The sequence below is a fragment of the Topomyia yanbarensis genome, chromosome 2 (assembly GCF_030247195.1).
Source record: "Topomyia yanbarensis strain Yona2022 chromosome 2, ASM3024719v1, whole genome shotgun sequence".
Taxonomy (NCBI): domain Eukaryota; kingdom Metazoa; phylum Arthropoda; class Insecta; order Diptera; family Culicidae; genus Topomyia; species Topomyia yanbarensis.
The window spans coordinates 233,808,697-233,829,196 of NC_080671.1; the positions used below are offsets into that span (position 1 = coordinate 233,808,697).

Here is a 20,500-nt window from a genome sequence, read left to right on the forward strand (position 1 = left end):
CATAAACATAAACATAACATAAACATAAACATAAACATAAACATAAACATAAACATAAACATAAACATAACATAAACATAAACATAAACATAAACATAAACATAAACATAAACATAAACATAAACATAAACATAAACATAAACAAAACATAAACATAAACATAAACATAAACATAAACATAAACATAACATAAACATAAACATAAACATAAACATAAACATAAACATAAACATAAACATAAACATAAACATAACAAAACATAAACATAAACATAAACATAAACATAAACATAAACATAAACATAAACATAAACATAAACATAAACATAAACATAAACATAAACAAAACATAAACATAAACATAAACATAAACATAAACATAAACATAAACATAAACATAAACATAAACATAAACATAAACATAAACATAAACATAAACATAAACATAAACATAACATAAACATAACATAAACATAAACATAAACATAAACATAAACACATAAACATAAACATAAACATAAACATAAACATAAACATAAACATAAACATAAACATAAACATAACATAACATAAACATAAACATAAACATAAACATAAACATAAACATAAACATAAACATAAACATAAACATAAACATAAACATAAACATAAACATAAACATAAACATAAACATAACATAAACATAAACATAAACATAAACATAACATAAACATAAACATAAACATAAACATAAACATAAACATAAACATAAACATAAACATAAACATAAACATAAACATAAACATAAACATAAACATAAACATAAACATAAACATAAACATAAACATAAACATAAACATAAACATAAACATAAACATAAACATAAACATAAACATAACATAAACATAAACATAAACATAAACATAAACATAAACATAAACATAACATAAACATAAACATAAACATAAACATAAACATAAACATAAACATAAACATAAACATAAACATAAACATAAACATAAACATAAACATAAACATAAACATAAACATAAACATAAACATAAACATAAACATAAACATAAACATAAACATAAACATAAACATAAACATAAACATAAACATAAACATAAACATAAACATAAACATAAACATAAACATAAAACATAAACATAAACATAAACATAAACATAAACATAAACATAAACATAAACATAAACATAAACATAACAAACATAAACATAACAAAAACATAAACATAAACATAAACATAAACATAAACATAAACATAAACATAAACATAAACATAAACATAAACATAAACATAAACATAAACATAAACATAAACATAAACATAAACATAAACATAAACATAAACATAAACATAACATAAACATAAACATAAACATAACATAAACATAAACATAAACATAAACATAAACATAAACATAAACATAAACATAAACATAAACATAAACATAAACATAAACATAAACATAAACATAAACAAAAACATAAACATAAACATAAACATAACATAAACAAAAACATAAACATAAACATAAACATAAACATAAACATAAACATAAACATAAACATAAACATAAACATAAACATAAACATAAACATAAACATAAACATAAACATAAACATAACATAAACATAAACATAAACATAAACATAAACATAAACATAAACATAACATAACATAACATAAACATAACAAAAACATAAACATAAACATAAACATAAACATAAACATAAACATAAACATAAACATAAACATAAACATAAACATAAACATAAACATAAACATAAACATAAACATAAACATAAACATAAACTAAACATAAACATAAACATAACATAAACATAAACATAAACATAAACATAAACATAAACATAAACATAAACATAAAACATAAACATAAACATAAACATAAACATAAACATAAACATAAACATAAACATAAACATAAACATAAACATAAACATAAACATAAACATAAACATAAACATAAACATAAACATAAACATAAACATAAACAAAACATAAACATAAACATAAACATAAACATAAACATAAACATAAACATAAACATAAACATAACATAAACATAAACATAAACATAAAACATAAACATAAACATAAACATAAACATAAACATAAACATAAACATAAACATAAACATAAACATAAACATAAACATAAACATAAACATAAACATAAACATAAACATAAACATAAACATAACATAAACATAAACATAAACATAAACATAACATAAACATAAACATAAACATAAACATAAACAAAACATAAACATAAACATAAACATAAACATAAACATAAACATAAACATAAACATAAACATAAACATAAACATAAACATAAACATAAACATAAACATAAACATAAACATAAACATAAACATAAACATAAACATAAACATAAACATAAACATAAACATAAACATAAACATAAACATAAACATAAACATAAACATAAACATAAACATAAACATACAAAACATAAACATAAACATAAACATAAACATAAACATAAACATAAACATAAACATAAACATAAACATAAACATAAACATAAACATAAACATAAACATAACATAAACATAAACATAAACATAAACATAAACATAAACATAAACATAAACATAAACATAAACATAAACATAAACATAAACATAAACATAAACATAAACATAAACATAAACATAAACATAAACATAAACATAAACATAAACATAAACATAAACATAAACATAAACATAAACATAAACATAAACATAAACATAAACATAAACATAAACATAAACATAAACATAAACATAAACATAAACATAAACATAAACATAAACATAAACATAAACATAAACATAAACATAAACATAAACATAAACATAAACATAAACATAAACATAAACATAAACATAAACATAAACATAAACATAAACATAAACATAAACATAAACATAAACATAAACATAAACATAAACATAAACATAAACATAAACATAAACATAAACATAAACATAAACAAAACATAAACATAAACATAAACATAAACATAAACAAACATAAACATAAACATAAACATAAACATAAACATAAACATAAACATAAACATAAACATAAACATAAACATAAACATAAACATAAACATAAACAAACATAAACATAAACATAAAACATAAACATAAACATAAACATAAACATAAACATAAACATAAACATAAACATAAACATAAACATAAACATAAACATAAACATAAACATAAACATAAACATAAACATAAACATAAACATAAACATAAACATAAACATAAACATAAACATAAACATAAACATAAACATAAACATAAACATAAACATAAACATAAACATAAACATAAACATAAACATAAACATAAACATAACATAAACATAAACATAAACATAAACATAAACATAAACATAAACATAAACATAAACATAAACATAAACATAAACATAAACATAAACATAAACATAAACATAAACATAAACATAAACATAAACATAAACATAAACATAAACATAAACATAAACATAAACATAAACATAAACATAAACATAAACATAAACATAAACATAAACATAAACATAAACATAAACATAAACATAAACATAAACATAAACATAACATAAACATAAACATAAACATAAACATAAACATAAACATAAACATAAACATAAACATAAACATAAACATAAACATAAACATAAACATAAACATAAACATAAACATAAACATAAACATAAACATAAACATAAACATAAACATAAACATAAACATAAACATAAACATAAACATAAACATAAACATAAACATAAACATAAACATAAACATAAACATAAACATAAACATAAACATAAACATAAACATAAACATAAACATAAACATAAATAACATAAACATAAACATAAACATAAACATAAACATAAACATAAACATAAACATAAACATAAACATAAACATAAACATAAACATAAACATAAACATAACATAAACATAAACATAAACATAAACATAAACATAAACATAAACATAAACATAAACATAAACATAAACATAAACATAAACATAAACATAAACATAAACATAAACATAAACATAAACATAAACATAAACATAAACATAAACATAAACATAAACATAAACATAAACAAAACATAAACATAAACATAAACATAAACATAAACATAAACATAAACATAAACATAAACATAAACATAAACATAAACATAAACATAAACATAAACATAAACATAAACATAAACATAAACATAAACATAAACATAAACATAAACATAAACATAAACATAAACATAAACATAAACATAAACATAAACATAAACATAAACATAAACATAAACATAAACATAAACATAAACATAAACATAAACATAAACATAAACATAAACATAAACATAAACATAAACATAAACATAAACATAAACATAAACATAAACATAAACATAAACATAAACATAAACATAAACATAAACATAAACATAAACATAAACATAAACATAAACATAAACATAAACATAAACATAAACATAAACATAAACATAAACATAAACATAAACATAAACATAAACATAAACATAAACATAAACATAAACATAAACATAAACATAAACATAAACATAAACATAAACATAAACATAAACATAAACATAAACATAAACATAAACATAAACATAAACATAAACATAAACATAAACATAAACATAAACATAAACATAAACATAAACATAAACATAAACATAAACATAAACATAAACATAAACATAAACATAAACATAAACATAAACATAAACATAAACATAAACATAAACATAAACATAAACATAAACATAAACATAAACATAAACATAAACATAAACATAAACATAAACATAAACATAAACATAAACATAAACATAAACATAAACATAAACATAAACATAAACATAAACATAAACATAAACATAAACATAAACATAAACATAAACATAAACATAAACATAAACATAAACATAAACATAAACATAAACATAAACATAAACATAAACATAAACATAAACATAAACATAAACATAAACATAAACATAAACATAAACATAAACATAAACATAAACATAAACATAAACATAAACATAAACATAAACATAAACATAAACATAAACATAAACATAAACATAAACATAAACATAAACATAAACATAAACATAAACATAAACATAAACATAAACATAAACATAAACATAAACATAAACATAAACATAAACATAAACATAAACATAAACATAAACATAAACATAAACATAAACATAAACATAAACATAAACATAAACATAAACATAAACATAAACATAAACATAAACATAAACATAAACATAAACATAAACATAAACATAAACATAAACATAAACATAAACATAAACATAAACATAAACATAAACATAAACATAAACATAAACATAAACATAAACATAAACATAAACATAAACATAAACATAAACATAAACATAAACATAAACATAAACATAAACATAAACATAAACATAAACATAAACATAAACATAAACATAAACATAAACATAAACATAAACATAAACATAAACATAAACATAAACATAAACATAAACATAAACATAAACATAAACATAAACATAAACATAAACATAAACATAAACATAAACATAAACATAAACATAAACATAAACATAAACATAAACATAAACATAAACATAAACATAAACATAAACATAAACATAAACATAAACATAAACATAAACATAAACATAAACATAAACATAAACATAAACATAAACATAAACATAAACATAAACATAAACATAAACATAAACATAAACATAAACATAAACATAAACATAAACATAAACATAAACATAAACATAAACATAAACATAAACATAAACATAGGTCCTTGTTCGGATGTTTACAGCGACCTCTAGAAGTGATTTTGTGAACTGCGAGTGTTTCCCTATAGATTTTGGCCAAAAATCCTACAAAATTTAAGCTCTGTGGGGGAGGGTTTATGGTTAACCGATTTCGCTCAAATTTGAACAGTGTCATATTTAATGATTTGGTACGACGCTTGGGGGTGTAGGTTGCGAGATTTTTTTTTGTTCATGTAAATCATTCATAAACACGGCACACAGCATAAATCATTTTATGTCGATTTATTAGTCGACTTCGTCAGCGTGGACAGGCTATTGTTCTCAATCGCACAATTGATTATTATAAGAAATCTCATCACACTATTAGGTGGATTAAAAGCGTTTTCCAAAACTGTTTTTGAGAGACTGTGAAATTTATAATCATGAAATTTTAAGAAAATATTTTGCTTTACCAATTCCGTTATGTTATTACAAATTGCAATTAAAATTTAGAATTACGTTACAAAGCACTTCAAAATATGAATGCTATACTTTCGACTATGATTTATATGTATCCATGATAGCGAAGTCAATATATGTGTGTGTTTACCGTAACGCTGTTTTGCCTCCGTTTCTGCTGTGTTATTTTCATCGATTTATTCTGGATAACGGCGCGAGTTTTGTATTTTGTACGTTTACGTAGGTTAACTTAGTGGTTTTGCTACAGTTAATATAATTAGTTTTGCCTAAACGATCATCACCGAGGACAAATTAGCTACGTTAAGTTCAGTGTCTTAAGTGAATAAAACTGCCGGTGCCATTATCACTCACCACTACCTACATTGCTGAAACAAACGACCAGAATACTAGGTACCGATCGCTTGATTGCTGCTGTGTGTGAACTCCTCGGAAAAAGCAAAATGATATGCAACCAATGTTTGTTAAATATTGAATCGGACGAAACCTGTTACTTGTAAAGGCTTTTGCTCCGACGAATACCATGCTGAATATGTTGCCCTCTCGGTGCAGGAGGCGCTTAGCTGTACACAGCAGCGGAATATCTTATGGATGTGCACGCCTTGCACCGATATCATGATCGATGTTCGCCGATTTGAGGCATTTTCTGAGGAACGCAAGTTGCTATCGCAGTCTTCCAGCTTTGCACCCGTTCGACCTGCTATTGTTTCTGTTCACACTAAACCACAAATCGAAAACCGTGCATTAGATTTATTTGAAGAGGTACGTCAACTAAAGGAACAGGTTGCGGCAATTAATGAAATGATTGCTGGCAGATCGTACGAAGTTACCCAATCGTTTACAGAAGCAAGCTCTCCTTCAAATCAATCGTCGCCGTTCTCATCAACCCAAATGCAGCATGGCTCCAGAAATGTTTCTCGTCTTGGTAATTTGTCAAGCTCGTTACCCAGCTCATCCGCTAAACTCTGCTGGCTATTCTTCACGAGAGCTAAAAATTCAGTTACTGAAAGGAACATCGCGGATATGGTAACAAAATCGCTCGGAAAGAACCCTGCCGTTGTGAAAAAACTTGTGCCGGACTGGAAAGAAGTAGCTTCGCTGCCTTTCATTTCGTTCAAGGTTGAAGTAGATTTGATACTGAGAAATGCTGCATTGTCACCGTCAACTTGGCCGAGAGGGACTTGCTTTCGGACATTTCACGAGAAATTTAATGTATGGGAACCTGCTGAATAAGTGTTAATGTATATGTAAGGTTATGCATATGAAATGTAATGTAAATGTGATATGCAGTGACTTTTGTGATAAAACGTACATATGTAATTAGTTTAAATAACAGTCTGTATGACGCTCTGCGTCAAAGATGAAGTTAATAAATAAATAAACTTATTTCGCAGTGTTTATGTACTATGTAACAGTACAAGTGTAGTTCCTTAAATTCATTGCCATTTGATATAATATAGTGGAATAACGCGTTTGCGAGTGTAATACAAACTATTTTTTTTCTTCTTGTTACAGGACTTTTCTGATTCATTTCAAATTCTTCACGCTGGAAGAGCTTTGCGTATACTCAGATTGGCGAAGCTTTTATCTTTGGTGAGACTACTGAGGCTTTCTCGCTTAGTGCGATATGTCTCTCAATGGGAGGAAGTATATGTGAGTAGTTAGTATTTAGCATTACTATCTAAAAGTAAAAATTTAAACTTATGTTATCATGACATTATTTCACACAGTATGATTATTTCCCCACTGATCTGCTACAAATGATTTTATTTCTCGTTAAGGGGTTATATACAAAGTTGTTCCGAAAAAGTGAGCTAAGTTCGTGATTTTTTTAAACCGTTTTATTTTTTTTTTTTTTGAAAAAGCAAAAGACAGATCTTTGGAGGCGCTATCAAAGTTCGAAAAAAAAGTTGAATTAAAAAAATATTGAAGGTTGGCGGAGTTATGGCCCATCCCCCGTAGCGAGTTTTTTTGGCAGAGGTTTGCGGTGAACGCTCTCTAAGCCGAACCGCTCAACTGAAATCAAAACAGTAAAAAGATTATTGAAGAACAATGTATTGTGGTGTACTTGAACGGCTCAGTTTCCTAATAAAAAAATTTCCTGCAAAAAACATGTTAACCAAAAAATTGAGTTTCGTGGTGTTCAAAATTTTAAACGAAAATTCATGGCAAAGAATTAAAATTTTTTGGATGAAAAAAGAACCGTTCAAGTACACGAAAATGTAAATACAAACAATTCAAACAAAAAAATGAAAATTATCACATGCATCGCTACAGTACTTTTCAAACAACTTAGTTCCAAGATAATTGCGTTTAAAGTTTTGTGTTCACTTCATACGCGGAAGAACCAGCGCGCTGCGAACGGCTGTAGTTTGAAATCTAGTGGTCAGATCTGGATGAAATTTCGCACAGATATTTTCAAAGTTATGTACTTTCAGAATATTTAATAAAAATTTTCGATTTTTTGTGTTCCAACGTTGTATATAACCTTAAGACCATTCAGGTTGTGTTTGCTTATACAATAACACTAGTTTACAGCATTTTTGAACTTAATAAGCTGGTGGTCGTTTTTAATGTAAAATCGTGTGCTGAATCCAAAAAAGAAGTCCAAAAAATTTACGGTCGGGCAGTTTTCGAGTTACAGTAAAAAATGTATTTCACCTTTCAAAAAAGTATATTCAGTAAAATCCTGGTAGTGCATCGATGTGAAATAATATGTTGAATTTTAAAGGTAATGGAATGCATTTTCGGTCGTTGGGACATTTTGTTTTAGTGCGACTACTGCTACTGGAGTTTATTGAACTTTTTTCTTAATTTTCCCTCATATATTAAAGAAAAAATAGCGGTCGGTCAGGATTTTGGGCAAAATAAAGCAATCAAAAACATACTTGTTACTTCAACATAAGCGAATACAGATTTTTTTTTTATTGGGCGCACTGGTTAACCATAATAGAGCCGAAAATCTTAAATTATTATATTTCACAACGACATATTACGACTAGTTTTTAATATTGAGGGAGGATTTGTGTTTCACAATCAGGAAGAGAAAGAACAGGGGAGTAAAGAAGAGAGAAACCTAACAACTATAACATCATTTTTGATCTAATAATGAATTCATTGAGTAGTTTCATGTATGGCACATCCATGGTGTTTAAAATGTCTCTTATGGGTGTATTCGGTTGCTTTCGTAATCGTATTAGTTCGGAGGTCATCCATATTCGAGTATCTTTATAGCGATTGCAAACCCAAGTAAGATGATCAATGTGTGCAATGTCCATTCCGCATTGGCATAGATTGGAGTCTACAATGTTGATTCTGTAAAGATGAAAATTCTGAGTATAGTAGTTTGATATTAATCTGGACATGTCACGGTGTCGTTGTCGAACAACTTTTTCAAAAAAAATCGGCATCTGTAACACTTCGGGATATGAAAGAATGGACTTTTCCCTTTCATTTGAAAGTAAAATTAAAATATTCTGTCGGGGGGTTTAGAACAACTTTTTATTTTAAATTTTTTGATTGAAAACTTAAGTTTTTTAATGAAATTAATTCGAATTTTTGCTACTAATTGGCACTATACTGCCCATAATCGTAAATCAGTCCCACGTTCCTATCCACATTGCATTTATTGGCAGTAAAGACATTCAAAAAATACTAAAAGTGATAATCTGATGAACAATCCCATTGTCTACAACTTCGTATAATGCTATAAATCGATATTAAATCATCCGAGAAAGTTATTACAATTTTACCAGCTTTAGGTGTGCGCGGTGCCTATGGATTAACAAGGACTTACAAAAAAATGTTGGGTTTAAATGAACAGTAAATTCAGATAAATTTCAATGTATACAAAGTCCCATTCTGAGCAGAAAAAATATATTTTCAGATTTCTTCGGGTCTTGGGCGAAAATGACACTTATTTGAATGAACTAAAGTACACAGTTCGAGTCATTGTAATAAACGACGGATTTTATTGCAATTTTGGGTTGAGAATCCTGTTTGTCTTTATCAACATTAAAAGAAAGATGATTGTAAAAGAAAAAAAGCTCTTTGAGTTTTGGATCCATATTTGTTATCTTTTGGGGTAGATTTACCAAAATTTATAGATGCAGATTTTTGCTTGTCCTCAAATTTAATTTCCAAATCGAGCACACTTCACATAATCTTAGAAAAAAGAATAAAACCATGTTCCATAATTTCCTTTAAGAAGAAATTCCGGAGTCGTTACTCGTTGTACACGGATCACAACAGAAAACGAACAAGAAAATATCAGGCTGTACCATACATTCAAGTAATACAAGTCTGTTTATTGAAGATTTACCTCATAATATGGGATAAGAGCACTGACAACATATCAAGAAGACAGAGTTGCCAGTTCAGGTCAGAATCTAGAGACACTAACCGCAACACGTCTTTCGGGTAAAGGTGATACTTTCTATATCTACTTTTGTATTGAGAGACAAAACCTTTATTTCTCAATTAGTATTGCGATTTCTGTTCAATGTACAGCGATTCCCAAAAGTTACCCAACTTGAACATAAATCTCATCGAATTATTTATCTATCCTTCATGAAACTGTCAATGAGGATTCTCACTCGAAATCAAATCAAATGAGTGAATATCTAATCGAGTTTGATCAAATATAAAGTTAAAATTTAGGCCAAATATATCCCACAAGATGCTAACGAGCAAAAAGGTGGATTCAAGGTTACATCAAGCATACTCCAGAATGAGTGAAGAAAAAAAGAAGAAACAAATACAGTGGAGACCCGATTTTATCAGCACCCGATTTTATCAGCCCCGATTTTATCTACCCCCGATTTTATCAGATTTTTGACCCCATTTTATCAGCTTCATATGGAAATTGATAGTTGGTAGTTTAATGGGCTCTAGCAGACGAACCAAGTTGAATTCGAGTAAATCCTTTCTTATATTGCTTATCTTAGAGATCCGAAAAATGCAAAAATAAAAATATTATTTTTTTTTTAATTTTGCGCTATCAGATCCCCTTAAGGGGAACTTAAAGTAAATAATCAGAAAAGGAACAAGGAAGAATATTTTAAGAGCTTCGGTTTATTAAAAAGACAGAAAAATATATGTCTTGATTTTATCAATGTCCCTGTTTTATCAGCTTAAAATTCGCCAAGGGGCTGATAAAAACGGGTCTTTACTGTATATCTGTCACAGAAAAAAATTGTTTCATTTTTCTACATTGCCCAGCATCTTTCAAAAGAGTCTTAATTTTGTTCAAATTTTATCTACTCTTCTCTATATCTCAATGCTCCTAAAATATCATTGGTGCGCATAAAACGGTGGAATCTGGAATTATGTTTTTTACGCTTAAAGGTGGGACTTTGTTAGCATTCAGGTTCTTCTGAGCACACTGTTAAAATAAGGCAATCCATTTTTTTTACAAATAAAAATGTTTTTGGAACAAAGCTTCTTAACCAAGGCCCCGTGCGAATCTAGAAACTTTGATAAAAATTTAATATCTTTCTCTGGCGATTTTAGATCACGATGTAGTTTTAAACAAATTTGTACACAATGAAATTGTCCATCAGATTCTCACTTTTGGTAATATTTGAATGTCTAAAGTACTACCTAGGGGCAAAAATGTGAACCAGCTTCATTGAAAAACTTAAGTTTTCAAACAAAAAAACTTCAAAATAAAAAGTTGTTCTGGAGCCCCCGCTAGAATATTTTAATTTTGCTTTCAAATGAAAGGGAAAAGCGCATTCTATCACATGCTGAAGTTTTGGCGATGCCGATTTTTTTTGAATAAAATTGTTCTACCAAACACACCGTGATGTTTTTATAAACATTCTATTGCAGTCTATATGAGCGAACCAGGGATTTAGCTTCACGGTTGGCAGGATACTGTAACAGTATCTGCCCAATTGACTTTTAGACCATGCTTGTTGCCAAGATTCTAGAGCGAGGTTTTTAAGCATTGGATCAAAATCTTGCGATTCAAGATTTCTATGGTAAAAGTCTCCCCGCAATGCTCCCCTTTTCGCTAGGTCTGCTAGCTCATTGCCGATTATTCCAGAATGAGACGGAACCCATAGAAATGACACTTCATAGTTCAGGCTATTTAGATATGATACAGTATTTAATATCTTGAGAATTGTCGGACTCGTTTTACTGGAAAGTCTGATATTGCTTAAAGCTTCAAAGCTGCTGAGACTATCTGAGCATATAAGAAATTTACCTGGTGGGCGTGATTTAATGTAGTCGCAGGCGTAACAAATACCGATCATTTCGGCCATATATACGGAACAAGGGCTTAATAATTTGAAAAATGCTTCGTGGTAAATGTTGTATACTCCGAAAGCGGCTGAGTTATTTATTTGGGATCCATCAGAGAAAAGTATATTCGCTGCTCGATATTCAGCTGCTTTTTCTCTGAACAGAGATCTAGCTAGAGTTGCAGCGCTTGGTTTTGAGATGTTTCTCGTGCATAGTACTAGGGATGTATCTATTGAGATCTATGTTTCGATCGGTCGTTCGAGAGAATAATAATTGTCTGTAGACACACTAGCTGATGGAATCGTCAAACATTGTCTATAAGATTTTAGTAAGCAAGCCTCTGGGTTCAATTCGAATAAACTATCCAATCTTTTCAATACGTGCGTAGAGTGGATGTGCTGGTTCACTAGGTATCTGCAATTTAGCATATAGAATCGCGAGTTGAGTGGAAGAATGCCGCCAAGTACTTTAACCGCCATTGTGTGGGTTGACGTCATTAGGCCCAAACAAATTCTGATACACCTGAACTGAATGCGTTCCAGTTTGATGAAATGTGTTCTTGCCATACCATGAAATACGAAGCATCCAAACTCAATAACTGATAGAATGGTTGTTTTATATAATATCAGCATGTCGGATGGATGAGCACCCCATCAAGTACCCGCAATAGTTCGCAAAAAATTTATACGTCTGTGGCATTTCCGAATAACGTAATCAACATGAACTTTCCTAGCCCAAGTAAGACATAGGCTTAACGAAATATTTAATTAATGATATTGTTTTGTAATTTAATGTAAACATCCGTCAGCAGTATTTAACTTTAATTTAATTTATAATGTGGATCCCTTAACAGGAAATCTATTTCCACTGGGATTCCACCTTAGTCAATTATCTTAAACTAATTGCACATCAATAAATGTCTGTCTCAGCTCAGTTTGTTTTGTTTGTTTTTGTTGCCATTGTTAAAAAAAAACAAAAAAAAATATTGAGATGTATGGAAGAAGAACATGGCGGCTTTTTACACTGTTTTCATTTGGCTTCAGGATGCAGCCATTTCTGCAATGACAGGTACTAACGTCTTAGGCTGGACTAAACTCAGGCCTACAATCAAAGATAGTACCGTGTGGCGGTACCAACTAGATTCAAGCAGTTTGTCTTCACATCTCACCCTGAGCAGAAGCAAAAAATCGTCCCGCGCAAGTGAAACAGTCAATTCTACCTAAAAATCAATCGGTGCCTATCACACAAGCAGTCCATATAACAATAGCCTATACCTACTGTGCGATTTAGTGATGAGTGACGGTGCCCAGCAAAAAGCAACCCAAATACGGCCGAACTGTGTTGCTGTTGATTTTTCGAAATGCCCCGTAAGACCAGCCATTCGGAAAGTGGAACAGTTATTAAAAGTGCAGATGAAACTCAATCTGGCTGAAGTGAAAACCCTACAAATGCATCATATCAAACATTGCGTGCTGATTTCGTTCAACAACATTAACCAAGCTGAGTCATTCGCCTCGCGAAACAACATGCAGCACACCGCCGAATGCGGCAATGTTAAATATAGCATTCCCGTATACATCGAGAACGGCGCTGTAGAAGTTCGTGTCCATGATTTGGCTACGCGTATCCCTGACGGCGCGATTAAAAAATGCTTGCAAAAATACGGAGAAGTAGACTCCGTTACACATGAGACTTGGAGGAATTTTTTTTCCTGGGCATCCCTAACGGTGTTCGTGTGGTGAGAATGCGTGTGACCAAGCCAATTCCCTCATGCATAACCGTCACAGCGTTAGGAAGTGACGATGTTCTCATTCATCAAACATCACTAGTCACGTACCCAGGGCAAATTCCTACGTGCCAGTTCTGCACAAAGAAGCTGCACCTCGGAAAACCTTGCGTAGAAACTGTTAAGGAAAACTTAACCAATCCAACTGAAATCAGCCCAGAACCATCTTACGCTAAACCACTAACAGCTGCAAAACCAACATCTTCGGATCAAGCACCAACAACCAGCAACAACAACAACGAAACGAATGCCGAAAAATACGAACATACAATGACGACCGATAAGAGTAAGACACAAACTGGAACATCTGACCGCGAGCAGCAGGAAAGTAGTACGGATGAGGACATGGACATGAACGACAATGCAAAAGAAGACAAACGGATCGAACCTCAAATGGCAGTGGACAACACTGGCAATGTTTCGCCCCCTAGAAAAAGGATCTCAACACGCAACAGAAAGCTGCGTCTGAACGAGACAAAAAACTTAGCATAGTTGTTTTTTTTTTAATTTATTGTAAAAAACGAACAATCGGGCTCGTTGAGCTACCGCATTTGGGCCTAAATAAATTTAATAATTATAAAAAAACTAGATTCAAGCTTACCGCTATGAGTGAACTGAACTGATTTTCATCAGAAAAGTCTCCCAAATGCATTGCTTGTACTAATACAGCGTAGCTCAATCTTGATTTGTTTAGTATTCTGGCTTTAGCTGTCTTGATGCGTTGCTTGTATGCGGGATAATCACGTTTTGCTGTATGAGTTCCCTTACAATACAAACAGATATCCTCGATGACGTGGCACTCACTATCTACATGAGTTTGACCGCATCTACCACAACGTTGTTTGTTTGCACAGAGTAACTCAGTGTGACCATACCTTTTGCATTTATTACACAGCATAGGTTTTGGTGAGTAGAGCCGAACGGGAATTAACACATGGTCGATTTCAAGGAAATCAGGCAAGATGGTTCCACAAAAGGTTATGCGAACTGAATTAGAGGCAACATACTGTTTAACCCCTTCAATCTCACACGCCTCGGCCAGCTGATGACATTCCAGAACAGAAACGGTCGGGACACGTGGATCTTTGAATCTACCTCGACCCTCCTTGTTTACATTTTGAAGATCTAAATCGGCCTGATGCACTACCCCGTCTAATTCCACTCGATCACTTGGAATATATACCCGGTAAATTCGACTCTTTCACTGTCCGAAAACATCTGTGTAACTCGGCCGATACTAAAAGAACGTTAATGGGTTTCTCCCTCTGCCTAACAAAAACTTCGAGCGGTCCTTTCGCGGTTTCAGGGTAAAAGCGGTAACGTGTAACTGTTGCGCCTTCGGGGGAGCTGGGGGTCGGAGTGCCATCAAGAATCGTCGACTAATCCGTCGTATCGGGTGGGACAATAATAATACTAGGAATTTCTTCATCCATGATTCACATGTGGTTCACAATCTTCACGATGAGAAAGAGGTTTAACCTCAATCTCACTCCAAATGCTGAACAAAAGCAATGAAAAGGATAATACTTAGCTGTAGAAAATCGATCGAAGGTCACTCTATTGTATTGGTTAATACGAAGTAGTAATTATCGGCAAACGCTGGAACACAACTGTACTCGTCGAACGATGGATAACAACTGAAGCGAAAACAGATGGTTGTTTATATTTTAGACTCCATCAGAACGCAAGTTACCTAAACAGTAAGGAGTATTTCTTTAGTGTTTTGGTTGTTTAATTCTTCACTTATAATTTATAGTAGGGGAGTCCAGGGCCTGCTGGCGAGGGTTTCACTGGTCATGTTTTATCTTTTTAATTTTGGAAGATCGTGTAAAAGAGAATACGTTGCATAACAGAGCAGACTTTTGACTGCATCTCAGAATTTCAAATATGTGACGCGGAAATCTCGCCAACTTACGACTATACGTGATGCCACCTGGCCACTTACAATGATAAAGTATGGATCGTGTGAGATGTATTCAATAAAACTGCAAATCAATCGATACTCGTTATTACGCACACTTCGTTTTCAAAAGCAAATTTTCGAATAAAGCAAAAAAAAAAACAAATTTTGTTTGTGGTTATGCATATAACATATACTGCCACGGAAAGTTCTTTTCGCACGCTATCGAAAAATCTAGTCATTTCTGCAATAGCTTTTCAACTGCCCTAAATAACAAAAATGTTGAAATTTAAAAACTTCACCTGGGGTAATGAGCCTATTTTCACCCTAACCATGTGACGCCACTTGTTAAAGAGGCGTCAGCCATCTTTGTTCAACACATTGGTTCAAATTGCAAAGCGATTTTTGTTATCATATTGGTTTATAAGAAGAAAGCAAAGATATTAAAGATACACATTGCATCAATTGGTCGGTGTTAAGTAAGATTGAACTAAGTAACAAGTTCTTGAATTTGAGAAAAACCAGTTTAAAGTTTGAATCACATCATTCTTTACATGATAATCGGAAAATACTTTTTGCCACAATCCTTGCTTTTTGTTACATATTTTAAATCTGGCGAAAGTTCAATGTAACTGAAGAAATTTTGTATCCAATGCTATCAATATCTCATTTTTTTATGTTTTGCGACTTAGTCTGGTCTGACTTAACACCGTCCAATTGTAGTTCGAATAGTTAATGAAATGGTGAGGCATCCTCCCTAATACGACTAAAACAGGCTCTTTACTCTAATACGCTCGATCATTCGTTTACGAGCGGTCTATCGAGAAGCAAGTGTTTTTTCCAGTCCGTCAGTGTTAGATAAAGAATCGTACTAATCCGCATTCAAGGTTATTTTGCACATTCTCTACCTCTCGAGGTTTTGGACTTTTTTCTTCTTTTGTGTGTGTGTTAACCGTTGGGCCTCATTCCTGAGCCTTTTGTTTGCATAGTGAGGATTGAACATGGCCCCCTCCCCGGACGGCCAAATGGAGATCAAATCGACTCCCAAGGCTCTCCCCCGACCCAAACAATATCCAGAGCTCTCGACCGGTCCCTTTGGGGTCTTCTTTCGGCCCAAAACAAAATCGCTGAATCTATTACAGATTTCAAAAGACCTGACGGAACGGTTCTAGGCTGTGACCGAAATAAGAAAGGTTTGCTCAGACAGGGTCAGGGTCGTATTGGCTAATTCATAGCACGCAAACGATATTGCTTTCTGCGAGAACTTTACGAAGGACTACTATGTGTATGTCACCGATGAGAGTTTTACATGCGAGGATCTGCTGGAGTAAGGGGTTGGTCGTTTTAGAGACCGTTTACTTCAGCCAGTGAAAATACTAGCGTGCAAGCGTTTGCACTCAGAAGTAGTTGCGGGAGATGGTTCAAAAACTTACTCTTATCGGGTGACCTTCGCTGGTACCGCTTCGCCAAATTACGTCCTCTTGCACAAGGTTCGTCTGCCTGTGCGTCTGTTTGTACCGCGGGTCATGAATTGCACAAAGTGTAAACAATTGGGTCACACAGCCACCCATTGTAGCAATAAGGCCCGCTGTGGAAAATGCGGTGAGAATCATGTGGATGATTCGTGCAGTGAGAATGCTGAGAAGTGTCCTTACTGTGCAGAGAATTTTCATGATATCTCGGCATGTCCCGCGTACAAACTACGCGGGGATAAACTAAAACGTTCCCTTGCGGGACGATCCTAACGTTCTTTCGCAGAAATGCTAAAGAAAGCTACGCCACCAACTTCAACAAACATCTATGCTCACTTGCCTCCTAACGAGAGCGAGGCTGACGACCCACAAGGGAACATTTACTAGGGTGCCTAGAGGTTATAGGAAGAGGAGGAACATTTCATCTCCTAAAGTTCCTTGTAAAGGCCTAGACGGGGCTCCGAAAGTGACATACATTGGAAGTGTTGCAACCAAGCCGAAGCAAGTAGCTCCTGGTCTCGGAGGATTAAACTCAGAGTTCCCAGCACTTCCCGGAACATAAAAAATCCCAAGTGTTCCTCTGTTTCAGTTCGAGAATAATCGTGGAACTGGAATTATCAAACTCTCGGACATAGTGGAGTAGATAATAAAAACTTTCAATATAACTGATCCTATTAAAAGTCTGTTGTTAGCTCTTCTACCTACAGTAAGAACATTTTTAAAGCAGTTGACTGCGAAATGGCCCCTCCTTTCAGCGGTTGTATCTTTCGATGGCTAACTCATCGAACGAGGTCACGGATTTGATCACAGTTCTACAGTGGAATTGCAGAAGTATCATCCCAAAAATAGATTCTTTCAAATTTTTAATCAATAGCTTGAGATGCGATGCATTCGCTTTATGTGAAATTTGGTTAACTTCCGATATAAACCTTAACTTCCACGATTTTGATACTATTCGCTTGGATCGAATAGTCGACCCATACGATGAGTCTCGAAGTCCTGTCGGGCGTTCTCCCGCTGAAAAATCGATTTTGGAAACTCTCATATCGATTACTCATTCGATGCGATATCTTGAACCCGGTGCTAATTGAAAATTTCGAAAGGTTTGTTGAGCTCAATTCTCAAACCCGTTTCATGTCCCAGTAATTTGACTACATGGCGCAAAATATTAATCCTTCTTCTTACAATCCAAACCGTGTGCATTTCATAAATACTTCTGAATCTACTGTTTTCTTCGACATATTCATGAAAGACGAGATTAGTGGAATTCCGAACCACATACCCCCACAAGTGGTTCCAAACATTTTTTTATTATAAATTCCGAGAAGTCGACTGCTCTAAGATGTTTTATACTGACGGATCAAACCTCGAAGGGTCCACTGGCTTCGGTATTTTCAATCAAAAGTTCACCGCCTCCTACAAACTCAGTGACCCCTCTTCAGTTTACGCCGTAGAACTAGCTGCCATTCAGTATACCTTAGGAGTCATTTTTGCATTACCCGCAGATCATTACTTCATCGTTTCGGATAGCCTCAGTTCCATTGACGCTATTCGCTCGATGAAACATGGAAAACACTCCTCGTATTTTTTGGGGAAAACATGGGAGCTACTGAGTGCTTTATCTGACAATTTTTTCAAGATTACCTTAGTGTGGATCCCTTCTCATTGCTCCATTCCGAGCAATGAGAAGGCGGACTCCTTAGCTAAGGTGGGTGCCCTAGAAGGTGACGTTTATGAAAGACTAATTTGCTTCAGCGAATTTTTCAGTATTACTCATCAGAGAACCCTCCAAAGCTGGCAGAACTCGTGGAGCAATGGGGAGCTAGGAAGGTGGCTACATTCGATAGTCCCCAAGGTATTGACAAAACCTTGGTTCAAGGGGATGGATGTGGGTCGTTACTTCATTCGTGTGACGTCCCGACTCAATGCAAACCATAACACGCTGGATGCACATCTCTGGCGTATTGGGCTCGTGGATAGTGGTATCAGCGCTTGTGGCGACGGCTATCACGACATCGAGCACATTGTCTGGGCGTGCACCAAGTACAGTTCCGCCAGGTCTCGGCTAATGGATACCCTGCGGGCCCGAGTAAGACCAACCAATGTCCCGGTTCGAGATGTGCTGGCAAGCCGCGATGTCCTCAATATGTCCCTCGTTTACACCTTCTTAAAAACCATCAATATAAAAATTAACCAGCCCCTTCTTATTTCCTAGCATTCTCAGAAACGCTCTCTTCCACCTGTACCATACACCCACGAAGGTATGATGCGACTCCAAGGCGACACAAAACATCTCTGTCGAATGGGCCAACAAACACGGGACCTACAGTACGAACATCGCACGCGCAACTCGAAGTGTTGTCAATCCACATCTGAGCCGTACTACGAAATCGAAACCTCTGCCGTCTTGAGGAGGACCACCCAGCGTCCCGGTACATGAATCTTCCTGTTGAAGGCCTCCCGAGTCTGTAAACTATGCCGTTGATCTCCCGATGCTTGAAACTGAAAGTTTATAATTTTCTCCCCCCTGTCATCTTTGTCCACCCTCCCTCCCCTGACTCTTACACCCAGAAGTAACCCCCCCCCCCTCTTAAATATCTTCGCGTTCTCGTTGAAAATGCCCAACTCCACTATCATATAGAACTAACTCTAATTAATCTCCCCGAATCTTTACAAAATTCAATCGCGCCTTTTAGTAATTCATACTTTT

At 32.5% G+C, this 20,500-nt stretch overlaps 1 protein-coding gene across 9 annotated transcripts in view; it reads left to right on the forward strand.

The window, feature by feature from the left end:
* Positions 1–20,500, forward strand: part of LOC131678338 (putative uncharacterized protein DDB_G0282133) — a 2,723,618-nt gene that overhangs the window by 1,320,605 nt on the left and 1,382,513 nt on the right. For all 9 annotated transcript variants that reach the window (XR_009303629.1, XM_058958408.1, XM_058958411.1 and 6 more), the window contains one exon: positions 7,899–8,036. Coding sequence is in view for 8 of the 9 variants with exons in the window: in XM_058958408.1 (XP_058814391.1) it covers positions 7,899–8,036 (138 nt within the window). In the remaining variant the exon portion in view is untranslated. The remainder of the gene's footprint in view (positions 1–7,898; positions 8,037–20,500) is intronic.